This window comes from Ornithodoros turicata, chromosome 2 (genome assembly GCF_037126465.1).
Source record: "Ornithodoros turicata isolate Travis chromosome 2, ASM3712646v1, whole genome shotgun sequence".
NCBI lineage: Eukaryota > Metazoa > Arthropoda > Arachnida > Ixodida > Argasidae > Ornithodoros > Ornithodoros turicata.
Window position 1 is genome coordinate 68,097,550 of NC_088202.1, and position 12,719 is coordinate 68,110,268.

The 12,719-nt window shown below is 50.8% G+C and overlaps 1 protein-coding gene across 1 annotated transcript; it reads left to right on the plus strand.

The window, feature by feature from the left end:
* Positions 1 to 328: 328 nt before the first annotated feature.
* On the plus strand, positions 329 to 3,274 carry LOC135384743 (uncharacterized). Its single transcript, XM_064613932.1, has 2 exons — positions 329 to 1,213; positions 2,834 to 3,274. The coding sequence occupies exons 1-2, from the start codon at positions 329 to 331 to the stop codon at positions 3,272 to 3,274; spliced, it is 1,326 nt and encodes a 441-aa protein (XP_064470002.1).
* The last annotated feature ends 9,445 nt before the right edge of the window (positions 3,275 to 12,719 follow it).

Genomic DNA, 12,719 nt, shown 5'->3' on the forward strand with positions numbered 1-12,719 from the left:
AATAACCATTCGGATACACCAAACCCAGGCGCGGATCTGTTAGTGGGTGTCTTCAAACTACGCCATCATTCCCCGAAGCATACCTGTTAGCGAGATTGTATCGGAAGTAGAAGACAGACTGCGGCAAGTCAAAGATAAAACAGCAGCCATAGCGGCGAGGAACAAAGTAATCGGAATACTACAGAACGCAAACCTTCCGCCTAAAAACATCACAAAAGCTGAACAGAATGCTCTAAAAGACCTTCGCAATGACGATACAATTGTTATTTTGCCCGCCGATAAAGGCAAAGCGACTGTGATACTGAATCGTGACGATTACGACAGCAAGATGGAGTCCATCCTTCAAGACCGCTCCCATTTCAGCGAACTATCGGGTGACCCAACAGCTGCATCTGAGAGAAAGATTGTTGCCGCGCTCAGGAAACTCAGAACTAAGAAACTAATTACGGACAGTCTGTACTGGAAACTTTTCACCTCCGACGGAGCGACACCGAAGATATATGGCCTACCGAAAGTTCACAAGAACAATTGTCCTCTGCGCCCCATTGTGTCCTTCATAGGTGCACCGTCCTATAACGTGCCTAAATTCCTGGCTGAACTGTTGGCACCTTTAATGTACAAGAACGACCGGTCGGTGAAGAACTCTGCGGAATTTTGTGAGCTCATCCGTGACATCAGCATAGACGATGGCGACGTCATGATGTCCTTTGATGTCATCTCCCTGTTTACAAACGTGCCCATTGACGTAGCTCTGTCCGTAGTTCGAACGAAGCTGAGAGCTGACGTTGACTTAGAAGACCGCACTGAACTTTCAGTTGAAGACATTTTAGAACTTTTAAAGTTATGCCTCGGACAAACCTTCTTCCAATTCAAGAACAGGTTCTTTAAACAAACCGACGGATGCCCCATGGGCAGCCCAATTTCAACGACCATTGCTAACTTAGTCATGGAGTTTGTTGAAGACAAGGCCTTAGAGGACGCAGGACAATTCATCACCTTTTACAGACGTTATGTTGACGACACATTTGTGATTATTAAGAAGAATTTCACCAACACATTCTTTGACAAGCTGAACAGCATTCATCCTAACATCCAGTTCACGTGCGAGGAGGAGAAAGAGAAAAAGATCGCCTTTTTGGATGTCCTCGTGCAAAGAGACCCGTGCGGAAACTTGAAGACCTCGGTTAACAGAAAACCGTGCGACACAGGTCAGGTACTGCATTATGGTTCGGGGCACCCTCTTGAACACAAGCGATCGGTTGTTCGTTCCCTGCTTTCACGTGCCATGAAGATCCCTTCCGACCATCAGACAAGACATGAAGAAATAACAAAGGCCAAAGCGGATCTGCGAAGAAGGGCATACCCCGAGCAATTTATCTGTGATACATACCACCGAATGATGAATACACGCCCGGAACAGGCGGAAAGTAGTCAAGAAAGGCCCATGTACGTTACCATCCCCTACCTGAAGGGTGTGTCAGAACCAATTAGACGGGTGCTCTCCCAGGTGAACATTAAAACTGCATTTAAGCCCACGATAACACTGAGGAACGTACTAAGCCACCCCAAGGACAGAACACCACCGGAAGAAGAACGAGGCGTTGTATACAAGGTATCTTGTCAAGATTGCCCTGCCGTGTACATCGGAGAAACAGGAAGGAAGACACGAACAAGAATGAAGGAACACAAGAAAGATATCGAGAAATCAGCAACAAACCCAACAGAACTGTGTGAACACGCGCGCAAAACAGGACACGTGTTAGACCTTGACAACCCATGCATTCTGGCGAAAAAGAACAAATGGGGGGTGAGGAGACAGCTGGAGTCATGGCACATAAAGAAAACAAAAGAAGCTATCAATCGACAACCAGGCCCCCTCCCAGAATGCTACGCTCCTCTTCTACGTAAATACCCAGTGACGACCAGGACAGCGTCATTCTGATGATGGGACCCGAATGGGACCCGAAACGTTAACTGTATTTTGTTATGTTTGTTGAAAGCCGGTGCGGTTCAAACTAGTAAAGATGTCTACTCCCGGCAATTGGACTATATTCAGATTACATTTCTCGTAGGATTCTCTGTAAACGGTTAGTTAGAATCTTGTCTCCAAGTCAAATTAAAACATTTTTCATGACGAAGTATACAAGCTTGTTTGAAAATTTCGCACTTTGCTCACAAAAGCCCGTGCGCTAATCGGCAACATGTTCTGTGTATGATGTCACGGCTAGTTCGCCTCGGAGGCGGGCCGTAGCAGCTGCTGTTCAATTCAGCAGCTGTTCTGTTCAGGCAGCAGCTGCAGCCTGCTTGTACGATTTTCAACTTCATATTTCACAGAGTGAATGCTTTAGTACAGGGGAACTAATTAAAAATGATCGTGGGCTTGTCAAATATCGTTTCATGGTCCCTTTAAGTGAGGCCCCCAACAAGAAGAAAACTCACCTGTGAAACTTGAAAGCCGGAGAACAAAGGAACGCTGCCTTACGGGGCATTCGCTGTTACGCTCAACATAGTTGTTCACCGCTTTGGCCAGTACTGCTGTGATATGTGTATCGTTTACGCGATAGCGTGTTGACGGTTCAAGGCCTTCCGCCGTCTCAGCGTTCCTGATAAAAGGGCGCTGCTTTCTTGTATACGCGTCTTTTTACGTCTGCGACACCAACATGTCAGTATACAGCCAGCGGTGCTGCCTGTCGTTTTCGAGCAATAAAGATTGCTGTTAAGTACGCTTTTGGTGGCCCTCTGTGAATAGAAAGACACTACATATTGGCGACGAAGAAGATGAAGTTTTACGCCAGCATGGATGGACGCTGTTAAACAAGATATCGTCCCGAAGAAGGAAGTGGTCCCCTACACGGAACCAACGGCAGGGACGAACATGGCAACTATTGGGCAAGTGGAACATTTTGACGAGACTATCTCAGATAGGATTTCCTATGAAGAGCGACACAGTTCATTCCTGAAAGTGAGCAAGATAGGAGATGATAGGAAAGTGGATGCGTTTCTCAGCATCATAGGCCCGAAAACGTATACGTTGCTAAAAACGCTGCTCGCACCTGAGAAACCGTCAGACAAAACTCTCGATGATTTGATGAAAGTGCTACGTGATCACTTGTCCCCGAAACCATCGGTGATTGCGGAGAGGGCGAAGTTCCACAAATATATACAAGGGGAGGCTCAGACTATCTTCCAATTTGTTGCTGAATTAAAGCGACTTGCGGAGGAGTGCAAGTTTGGAGCGAATCTCGAAGAGACTTTGCGAGATCGGTTTGTGTGACTTGATATCCAGAAATGCTTATTTGCTGAGAACGAATCGCTCACGTTTAAAAGAGCCGTAGAAAAGGCGCTGTCACTTGAAATGGCGACAAAGAGCGCCTCGGAATGTCACGCGGCGGACACGCCCCCGAGACTGAATAAGATTGATAAACCAGAGAGAAGAAAGAAACGCTTTTGTTATCGGTGCGGCGGCAGCAATCATGCGAGTGAGGCGTGCAACTTTCGAGACGCTGTCTGCCATAGATGTAAACGGCAGCGACACATCAACCGAGCTGGCCAGTCTGGAACGAAGGTCAAGCCTGCGGGACGACAATCCTTGCGTAATTTGAACGAGGAGAACGACTGGGTTCGGAATAATCCTGGGGGAAACGCTATCCGACTGGAGTCGCACAAGAATGGTCCTATGTATGCTACAGTTTCCGTCGAAGACGTTCCCCTCACGATGGAGATTGATACCGGTGCTGCTGTTTCTGTAATGTCTTTACAACAGTACCAGAAGTGCTTCCCACACCTGACCTTCGAGCCCACATCTCTGTGTCTTGTGTATGCGCACGTATGCTGGTGAAGCCCTAACGCCCCAAGGTCGCTCATGATCTCAGTTGTCTCGCGCCGTAAACCCACAATTATTTTATTATTACTAACGCCCCAAGGGTACATTACGGTCAACGTCAACTACGGAGGTCGTCAGCGGACCCTGTCCTGCGGACCCTATCCTGCGGACCCTATCCTGCGTCAACAACCCTCTCCTGTGCCGTAACTGGGTGCGTGAGGTGCGGCTAGATTGCGCCGGACTGAACACCATGTCGCTCGACGTCAACGCAATTTCCGGACAGTTGACCGAGAAGTACAAACCTCTTTTTACCGAAGAACTCGGAAAGATTAAGGGTGAGCAAGCATGTCTCAAGTTAAAGGAAGGCAGTACGCCACGTTTCTTGAAAGCTCGTAGCTTACCGTTTTCTCTGAGAAATGCTGTGGAGAATGAGATAAATAAATAGGAGAAGATGGGAGTAATATCGCCAACAAGCTGCAGCGCATATGGGACGCCAGTAGTTCCGGTCGTCAAGAAGGACGGCTCCGTCCGATTATGCGGTGACTACCGAACAACGTTAAACCAAGTCCTGGAGGTCGAGTCCGGAGAAGGAAAGTATCGCCTTCCGAGGTTGGATGAGGTTTTTGCTGCGCTTGCTGGTGGAAAGTACATTTGGAAAATAGATCTTAATCGTGCATATTTTCAAGTAGAAGTCGACGAGCAATCAAGTCAGTGTTTAACGCTCATTACCCACAAAGGACTGTATAAGGTAAACCGTCTTGCCTTTGGTATTACTTCGGCCCCTGCAATATTCCAGAAAATCATGGATAATATGCTGAAAGACCTGGATGGTGTCATCGTCTACCTAGACGATATTCTTGCTATGGGGAGGTCAGAACAAGAGCATATTCGGAATCTGGAAAGGGTTTTGCAGCGCCTAATGGGACGAGGGGTCCGTATAAAAAGGGAAAAATGCGAGTTTTTGAAGACCGAGTTAAAGTACTTAGGACATGTCATTAACGCTGAAGGCGTGAAGCCGTCGCAAGAGAAAGTTGAAGCGGTACAGCGTGCCCCCGCGCCGACGCACAAGCAACAGCTCCGCTCGCTGCTGGGAGTAATCAATTTCTACGGGAAATTCCTGCCAAACCTATCAAGTGTCCTGTATCCCCTGCACAGGTTTTTGAGACTAAAAGTGCCATGGTCGTGGAACCAGCAGTGTCAGATTGCCTTCAATAGAGTAAAGGAATTACTCGCATCACTGCCGGTCTTGGTGCACTACGACTCGGACGCGTCGTTGCAGCTTGAATGCGACGCCTCGGATTTTGGAGCAGGTGCGGTAGTGTCGCACATACACGAAGACGGAAGTGTGAAACCCATAGCCTACGCATCACGAACACTAAGTACAGCGCAGGCAAATTATAGTCACTTGGAGAGAGAAGCACTTGCCTTGATATTTGGCGTTAAAAAAGTTTCATAGCTTCTTGTATGGACGAGAATTTGTGTTACTGACCGACCACAAGCCACTTCAGACCATATTCGGTGAAAAGTCAAGCACACCTACAGTCACGAGCGAAGAAGATGTGTAGCGACTCGCCAAGTACGGTCGCACTGCCAGATGTACAACGGTTTTCGTTATCTTTACTTTCTCTTTTCTCCTTCTCAGAAAACACTGCGCTCCCGTCCTCTCTTTCCTTCCTCTCGCTTCCTTTTTTCCCTTGCCGCGCTCTGCGGCTGAAAAGCTGTAAATACAGGCCAGTGGGCCTCCGACCTTTGAAGTAAATAGATTGCTTTTAAACACACTCAACTGCTTCCGTGTTCTCCGTGCCTTTACTTGTGGCGACCCGACATATTGGTGACCCGGTTTTTGGACTTGCCTTCTGTTTATGTCAACTCCACATCAATGGCCACTCAACAAGCACCTGCTGACATCTCTGCCATTCAGATCAAACTCCCGGAATTCTGGCCCAACGACCCTCAAGTCTGGTTCACCCAAGTGGAAGCACAGTTTGCACTACGGAACATATCATCACAGACGACTCGCTTCAACTACGTTGTTGCCGCATTAACCCCATCCGTCGCCACAGAGGTTCGTGATGTACTTCTTTCGCCACCAGATGAAAAACCGTACGACACGCTGAAAGAACAACTGATCAGCCGGACATCAGCGTCAGAACAACGACGTATACAACAGCTGCTCACATCGGAGGAGCTGGGCGACAGGAGGCCTACTCAACTTCTCCGTCGTCTGCAACAACTGCTCGGAGAAAAGGCCAGCACCATTGATGAGACTCTATTGCGGGAGCTTTTCCTTCAGCGCCTCCCAGCCAGCGTTCGTATGATACTGGCGTCAGCGAAGAGCACAACGTTGTCGGACATCGCCAACATGGCCGACAACATCATGGACGTTGGCTCCCCGGTCATCGCTGCCGTCGGATCCCAACACGAACCCCCGGCTATTATGGAGCTCCGGAAGGACATCATAGACCTCAAAGACACGTTAGCCGCACGGGACAGCCACGCCATCGATGACCTCCGCGCCGAGATGAACAAGCTGGTCAAGATGGTGCAGTCGCTCGGCCCAACGCAGCGAGGCCGGACCGATCAGCTTCACGCCGACCAGCGCCAGCCCGACGACAGTCACCAGCGCCGAGCAACAATGGTAATGCACTTTGCTGGTACCACCAAACATTCGGCGACAATGCCAGACAGTGCCAACCACCGTGTTCGAGAGCGGGAAACGGGACGGCCAGCAGCTAACGGCGGTAAGCGAAGCTGGTCACCCACCCACCCGCCACCGACTCTTTTATGTCACGGATCGCGCCACAAAACAGCAGTTCCTCGTCGACACAGGTGCGCAAGTGAGCATCATCCCGGCGTCAATAACGGATCACCGTGGCAAACCGGCTGCACCTGAACTCTACGCTGTGAACGGCTCTGCGATCCACACGTACGGTGAGCGTTCCCTTACCTTGGACATTGGCCTGCGACGAACATTCCGTTGGATCTTAGTGGTTGCTGATATTCCCTACGCCATCATCGGAGTGGATTTTCTACGCTATTTTGGACTACTAGTGGACATTCGCCAAAATCGCCTTCTAGATTCAGTGACATCTATGACTACTCCTGGCACGCTATCACGCCTTCTTTCACTGAATCTCACTACCATCCGCCCCGGCCTTTCAAACACGTTTTCCAACATCTTGGAAAAGTACCCGTCTCTCACCCGTCCTGTAAACACTGAGCTACCTGTCAGCCACGATATCAGCCACCACATCGAGACCAACGGACCGCCGACATTTGCACGACCCCGTCGATTGTCACCTGAAAAGCTGCAGATTGCCCGGCGTGAATTTGAGCACATGCTGCAGCTAGGCATCATCCGACCATCGTCGAGCCCCTGGGCTTCGCCGCTGCACATGGTGCCCAAGGCTACTTCAGGTGATTGGAGGCCGTGCGGGGACTATCGTGCTCTTAACCGAGTTACGGTCCCAGACCGCTATCCCATACCGCACATACAAGACCTGACCGCATCACTCCGTGGAGCGACCATCTTTTCACGGATAGATCTGAAGCGGGCCTACCATCAGATACCCGTCCACCCCGATGACATACCGAGGACGGCAGTCACCACACCATTCGGACTGTTCGAATTCGTTCGTATGCCCTTCGGATTGCGAAACGCCGCGCAAACGTTTCAGCGCTTCATCGATCACGTCGTCCGCGGTATGGACTACTGCCACGCGTACATTGACGACATTCTTGTTGCAAGTGCGTCACCTGAAGAGCATGAGGAACACCTAAATGCTTTGTTCGCAAAATTGGAACAATTCGGCATAGTCATCAACACGGCGAAGTGCGAATTCGGAGTGTCATCACTAGACTTTCTCGGACACAAAATCGACAGCAACGGAATTCGACCACTACCAACGAAGGTTCAGGCAATCACTGACTTCCCAGCTCCAACGACGAAACGTCGCCTGAGGGAGTTCCTGGGACTTGTCAATTACTATCGCCGATTCGTTCCCAACTGCGCCGAAACCATCGAGCCTCTCCACAAGCTTCTCAGCAAAAAGCATAAAAACGACAAAATTGGACCGTTGGAGTGGGGCGATCGAGAGAACGCTGCCTTTGAGGATATCAAACGCCATCTCGCCGACGCAACTCTGCTAGCCTACCCACAGCCGGACGCGCCAACACCTCTTATGACGGATGCGTCAGACACCGCCATCGGCGCCGTCCTCCAACAACGCATCAACGACGAGTGGCAGCCCATCTCTTTCTTTTCTCGCAAGCTGAGTCCGACAGAACGCAACTACAGTACATTCGGACGAGAACTCCTTGCAGTATACTCTTCAATTCGCCATTTCAGTCACTTCCTCGAAGGACGCGAATTCACCGTATTCACAGATCCTAAACCACTGACATTTGCTCTGAGATCGGTGAAGGCCCAGTCCGGATCCCACACATCTAGAGAACTCCGGCAGATGTCGTTCATACTTGAATTCACCTCCGACATCCAGTACGTGAAAGGCAAGAACAACGACGTCGCCGACTGTCTTTCTCGGATACACGCTGTAAACTCAACGCCACCGGCTCGCACCGACTACAACGCCATTTCTGAAGCTCAGAAAGATGACCAAGAACTCATCAAAATTTCAAGTAGTCCAGGAACGCTGACTTTCCAGAGCATCACTCTTCCCGATTCGAACACTACCCTTGTGTGCGAAACATCGACTGGAAAAGCCCGACCATTCATCCCTCTAGTCTTTCGAAAGGACATCTTTCACAGCATCCACAACCTTTCCCACCCTGGCATCAGAGCTTCCCAACGACTCATCACGTCAAGAGTCTTCTGGCCATTAATGAACAGAGACGTCAGGCACTGGGCTCGCACATGTGACGCGTGCCAGCGCTCTAAAATTCATCGTCACACGTCAAGCCCCATCTCAACCTTTCCGGCACCAGAAGCACGCTTCGCGCGAGTTCATTTAGATATTGTGGGTCCTCTTCCCCCATCCCAAGGCTACCGCTACATCCTCACCGCGGTAGACCGCTTCACCCGTTGGCCCGAGGCAACGCCCATGGAGGACATTACCGCCCCGACGGTGGCCCGCACTTTCGTTTCTACCTGGGTTGCTCGCTTCGGCGTACCATCAACAGTAACAACAGATAGAGGCGCCCAATTCGAGTCATCCCTCTTCAAGGAACTTCTCAACATCATAGGATGCGACAGATTACGCACGACAGCCTACCATCCAGCTTCAAACGGCCTCGTCGAGCGTTTCCACAGGCAGCTAAAGTCATCTATCATGGCTCGTGGGGATGTTCGATGGACAGATGCCCTCCCTTTTGTCTTGCTCGGCATAAGAACAGCTCTCAAAGCTGACATCGGCTGGAGTGCTTCGGAGCTCGTTTACGGCACCCCGCTGCGTCTCCCTGGCGAGTTTATTACACCTCTCCCTGCAGCAAAGATTCCGGATCCCGCTAACTATGCCCACCAACTTCAACAGTTTATGGCCACACTACGCGCCGTCCAACCAAGAGCACTGGACAACGACGCATCGTTCGTGAGCCCGGAAATGGAATCTTGCACGCACGTGTTTCTTCGCCACGATGCAGTCAGGAAGTCACTGCAGCCCCCCTACGACGGCCCATACCGCGTTCTCAAGCGCAGCCGGAAGCACTTTACTATACTTATCAACGGACTCACCGAAGTCGTCAGTGTTGACAGACTAAAGCCAGCAATAATTGGCAACGGGAGCAGCGACGGAACGGGAACCCTGCCTCAACAAAAGACACCCACACGTCTTGAAAACCCCTCCAGCAAGCCACCTGCAGCGCACAGGACACATGCAGATGAGCCCTATATCACCCGCTCCGGCAGACGGGTACGGTGGCCACAACGACTTGTGCTGGGACACTGACGAGTATTTTTGTTATTTTCTCGCTCGTTCCTCACTAGAGGGGGAGTACTGTAGCGACTCGCCAAGTACGGTCGCACTGCCAGATGTACAACGGTTTTCGTTATCTTTACTTTCTCTTTTCTCCTTCTCAGAAAACACTGCGCTCCCGTCCTCTCTTTCCTTCCTCTCGCTTCCCTTTTTCCCTTGCCGCGCTCTGCGGCTGAAAAGCTGTAAATACAGGCCAGTGGGCCTCCGACCTTTGAAGTAAATAGATTGCTTTTAAACACACTCAACTGCTTCCGTGTTCTCCGTGCCTTTACTTGTGGCGACCCGACAGATGAATCGCTCCGACGATGAAGCGGCCTGGTGATCAAGCCAAGAAAAGTGCCCGCGAGCCGCAAAGACGACAGTCTGGTGCGTGGCACCGAGGAGCAGAGAGCTCGAGATTGGAATCCTGGAGCCAATAAACTATTGACCACCACGAAACTGGACTGGTATTCTTGACTGGCGCAGTCGACAGGATTCCCTCTGCAGCCTGGCATTCTCCCAGAGTTGGACGAGACGAATATTGGCCCTGATCGGAACTGGGTGGTGGAGGTTCACAACGGCTCGCATCTTCGCTCGGTGTCCTGGTCGGTGTCCACCTACAGCAGCTTCAGTTGACCAACAGTGTGGGTGAGACTTTGTGTGATTTTCTCCCGGATTGACCAGCATGGTTAGAACGCGGGGTATGGAGCAGGGGGCCTCTGAGCGTGACGGGTCGGATTCAATACCCGTTCCTACGGGACACGCGGGAGGGTCTCTGGAGGACGGACAGGAGAACACGCCGCCGGGGTTGGCTATGCAGAGCGGTACAGGTGGGGCGGACCTTGGTTCGAGGGACAAAGAGTTGGACTTGGAATCGTTAAGGTTGCAGACAGAATTGCAGAAGTTAAGATTGGCAACTGAGCAGGCGCGAGCCCAGGGTGCGGCCGAGAGCGCGGTGGGAGCGGATCGAAAGCGTATGGGGGAATTCACAGCGGAATTAAGGGTAATGTGGACACTTTGTTTGACTCCCTTGAAATTCCTCAGACGATTCAGGGTGCGCTTATCCTACCTTTTCCAACTGAACAGATGCGGTCTTTTGTGGCTTCCCAAACCACCAGTGATTTATTGCCGTATGCCGAGGTGAATGCCGTATAGACGGTGCTTCGAATGTGGAAGAACGGGGCACATTCTTTCGGAGTGTCCGGAATGGCGCAGGGCGCATAGGGGCGACAGTAGTACAGCCGGCGGTGCGCGAAGATTAGATGCCAAGGTAGTGCGGCAGACGACGGATATGGACAACCAGGATCCCGCCAGCTGGGTAGACATTGTGGTAGGCGGCAAAGTAATAGCTGCTAGGGTCGATTCAGGAGCTGACGGCACAGTACTTCGTCCTGAGGATATCCCGTCGGAGTGTTCGCTGGAAAAAGGTGGGAAGGTGCAGCTAACTGGAGCTTTCGGGGCGCCCGTTGAAGCTGAGTAGTGCTATGTGGGGATTGGTCTTAAGGGGAATCACGGAGAGACCAGCCAGCCAGGACGGTTATTATGCGCTGTCACGGAGGAGTTGGCGGAGGCTAGGCAGGAAGCCGATGAGGTCCTGGCTATTGAAAGTCAGGTTGACAGAAGTGTTGGGGCTCAGGTATTGGTACAGCAAGTCCAGCTAAAGAAGGATTCGGCAGAGGCAGAAGGCACTGATGAATTGGATGCCTCAGTTCGAACGACGGAGCTCAGTTTTGCTAGAGAGCAGCGAGATGACTTATCACTTTTAGACGCCTGCAGGCAAGGGGAAAATCAAACACACGGGATGATTATCGAACATGGCTTGTTATTCCACGAAGAAGTAGTTAACGGGAAACAGGAGAGACAGTTGGTGTCGCCTCAGTCACGCAGAGACGAGGTATTCCAGTTGGTGCACGACCGACCCACTGGAGGGCATTTGTCAGGGAAGAAGACTACGACGAGGATAAAGAGTTCTTTCTATTAGCCCACATTGGTTACCGATGTTAAAAAGTATTGCCAGAGTTGTCGTCAGTGTCAAACGTTCGCGCGATCTCGTACCACGGATCGTGTTTCTATTACACCTCTGACTCGACCAGAGTTCCCGTTTCAGACCGTATACTTGGACTGTATTGGCCCTTTTGATCCTCCGTCAGCGAGGGGACACCGCTACGCGCTATGTCTCGTAGATTTGTGCACACGATGGGCGGAAGTGATGCCTTTGAAAGCTCTAAGAGCCAAAGCAACCTGCCAAGCTTTGCTTGAAATTTTCAGCAGATTCGGTACACCCGAACTCGTATGCTGTGACCAGGGAACAAATTTTACGTCACAGCTCACACAGGAGTTCCATAAGCGACTGGGAATTTGTATGCATTTCTCCACACCAGATCATCCCCAGAGCAACGGGATCGTGGAACGTTTTAACGGGTCCTTCAAAAACATGTTGCGACACGTTATGGCAGAAAACGCTAGAGAGTGGGATCGAGATATTCCTTGTATTTTATGGGCTTATCGGGATATACCTCACGAAATAACAGGGTTTACACCTTTTGAGTTGGTGTACGGTCGTACTTCGCAAGAGCCTCTGCATCTGAACTGAGAGCGCAAGATACACGGACAAAGAACGGAGAAATAGACAGGACGGGCGCGTTCTTTGTCCGTTCTTTGTCCGTGTATCTTGCGCTCTCAGTTCAGATGTCTCATTACCAACTAGTCCAATCCTCAACCCTTCTCAAGGCCTCTGCATATTTTGCGTAAGACATGGTCGGCAGAGTGGACTCCGCCAGTAGGGTTAAACGAGTAGTTAAACGACGAGGGTTTAACGAGGGTTAAACGACAGTATTTGCAGGATATCCGACAACGTATGGCTGAGCTCAGTCTCATGGTCGCAGAACGGTCTGAACGTATGCAACAGGGATATATTGACCGTTATAATTTGAGGGCGAGGGCAAAAAAATTAAGGTATGTTCTGGTACTAATTCGCATAGGTGTGG

Excerpts from the sequence above, each read along its gene's own strand:
- LOC135384743 (XM_064613932.1), top strand. The coding sequence starts at position 329 with ATGGAGTCCATCCTTCAAGACCGCTCCCATTTCAGCGAACTATCGGGT. Across the intron at positions 1,214-2,833 it reads AACCGTGCGACACAGGTCAG|AAGGAAGTGGTCCCCTACAC; the intron begins GTACTGCATTAT and ends ATCGTCCCGAAG.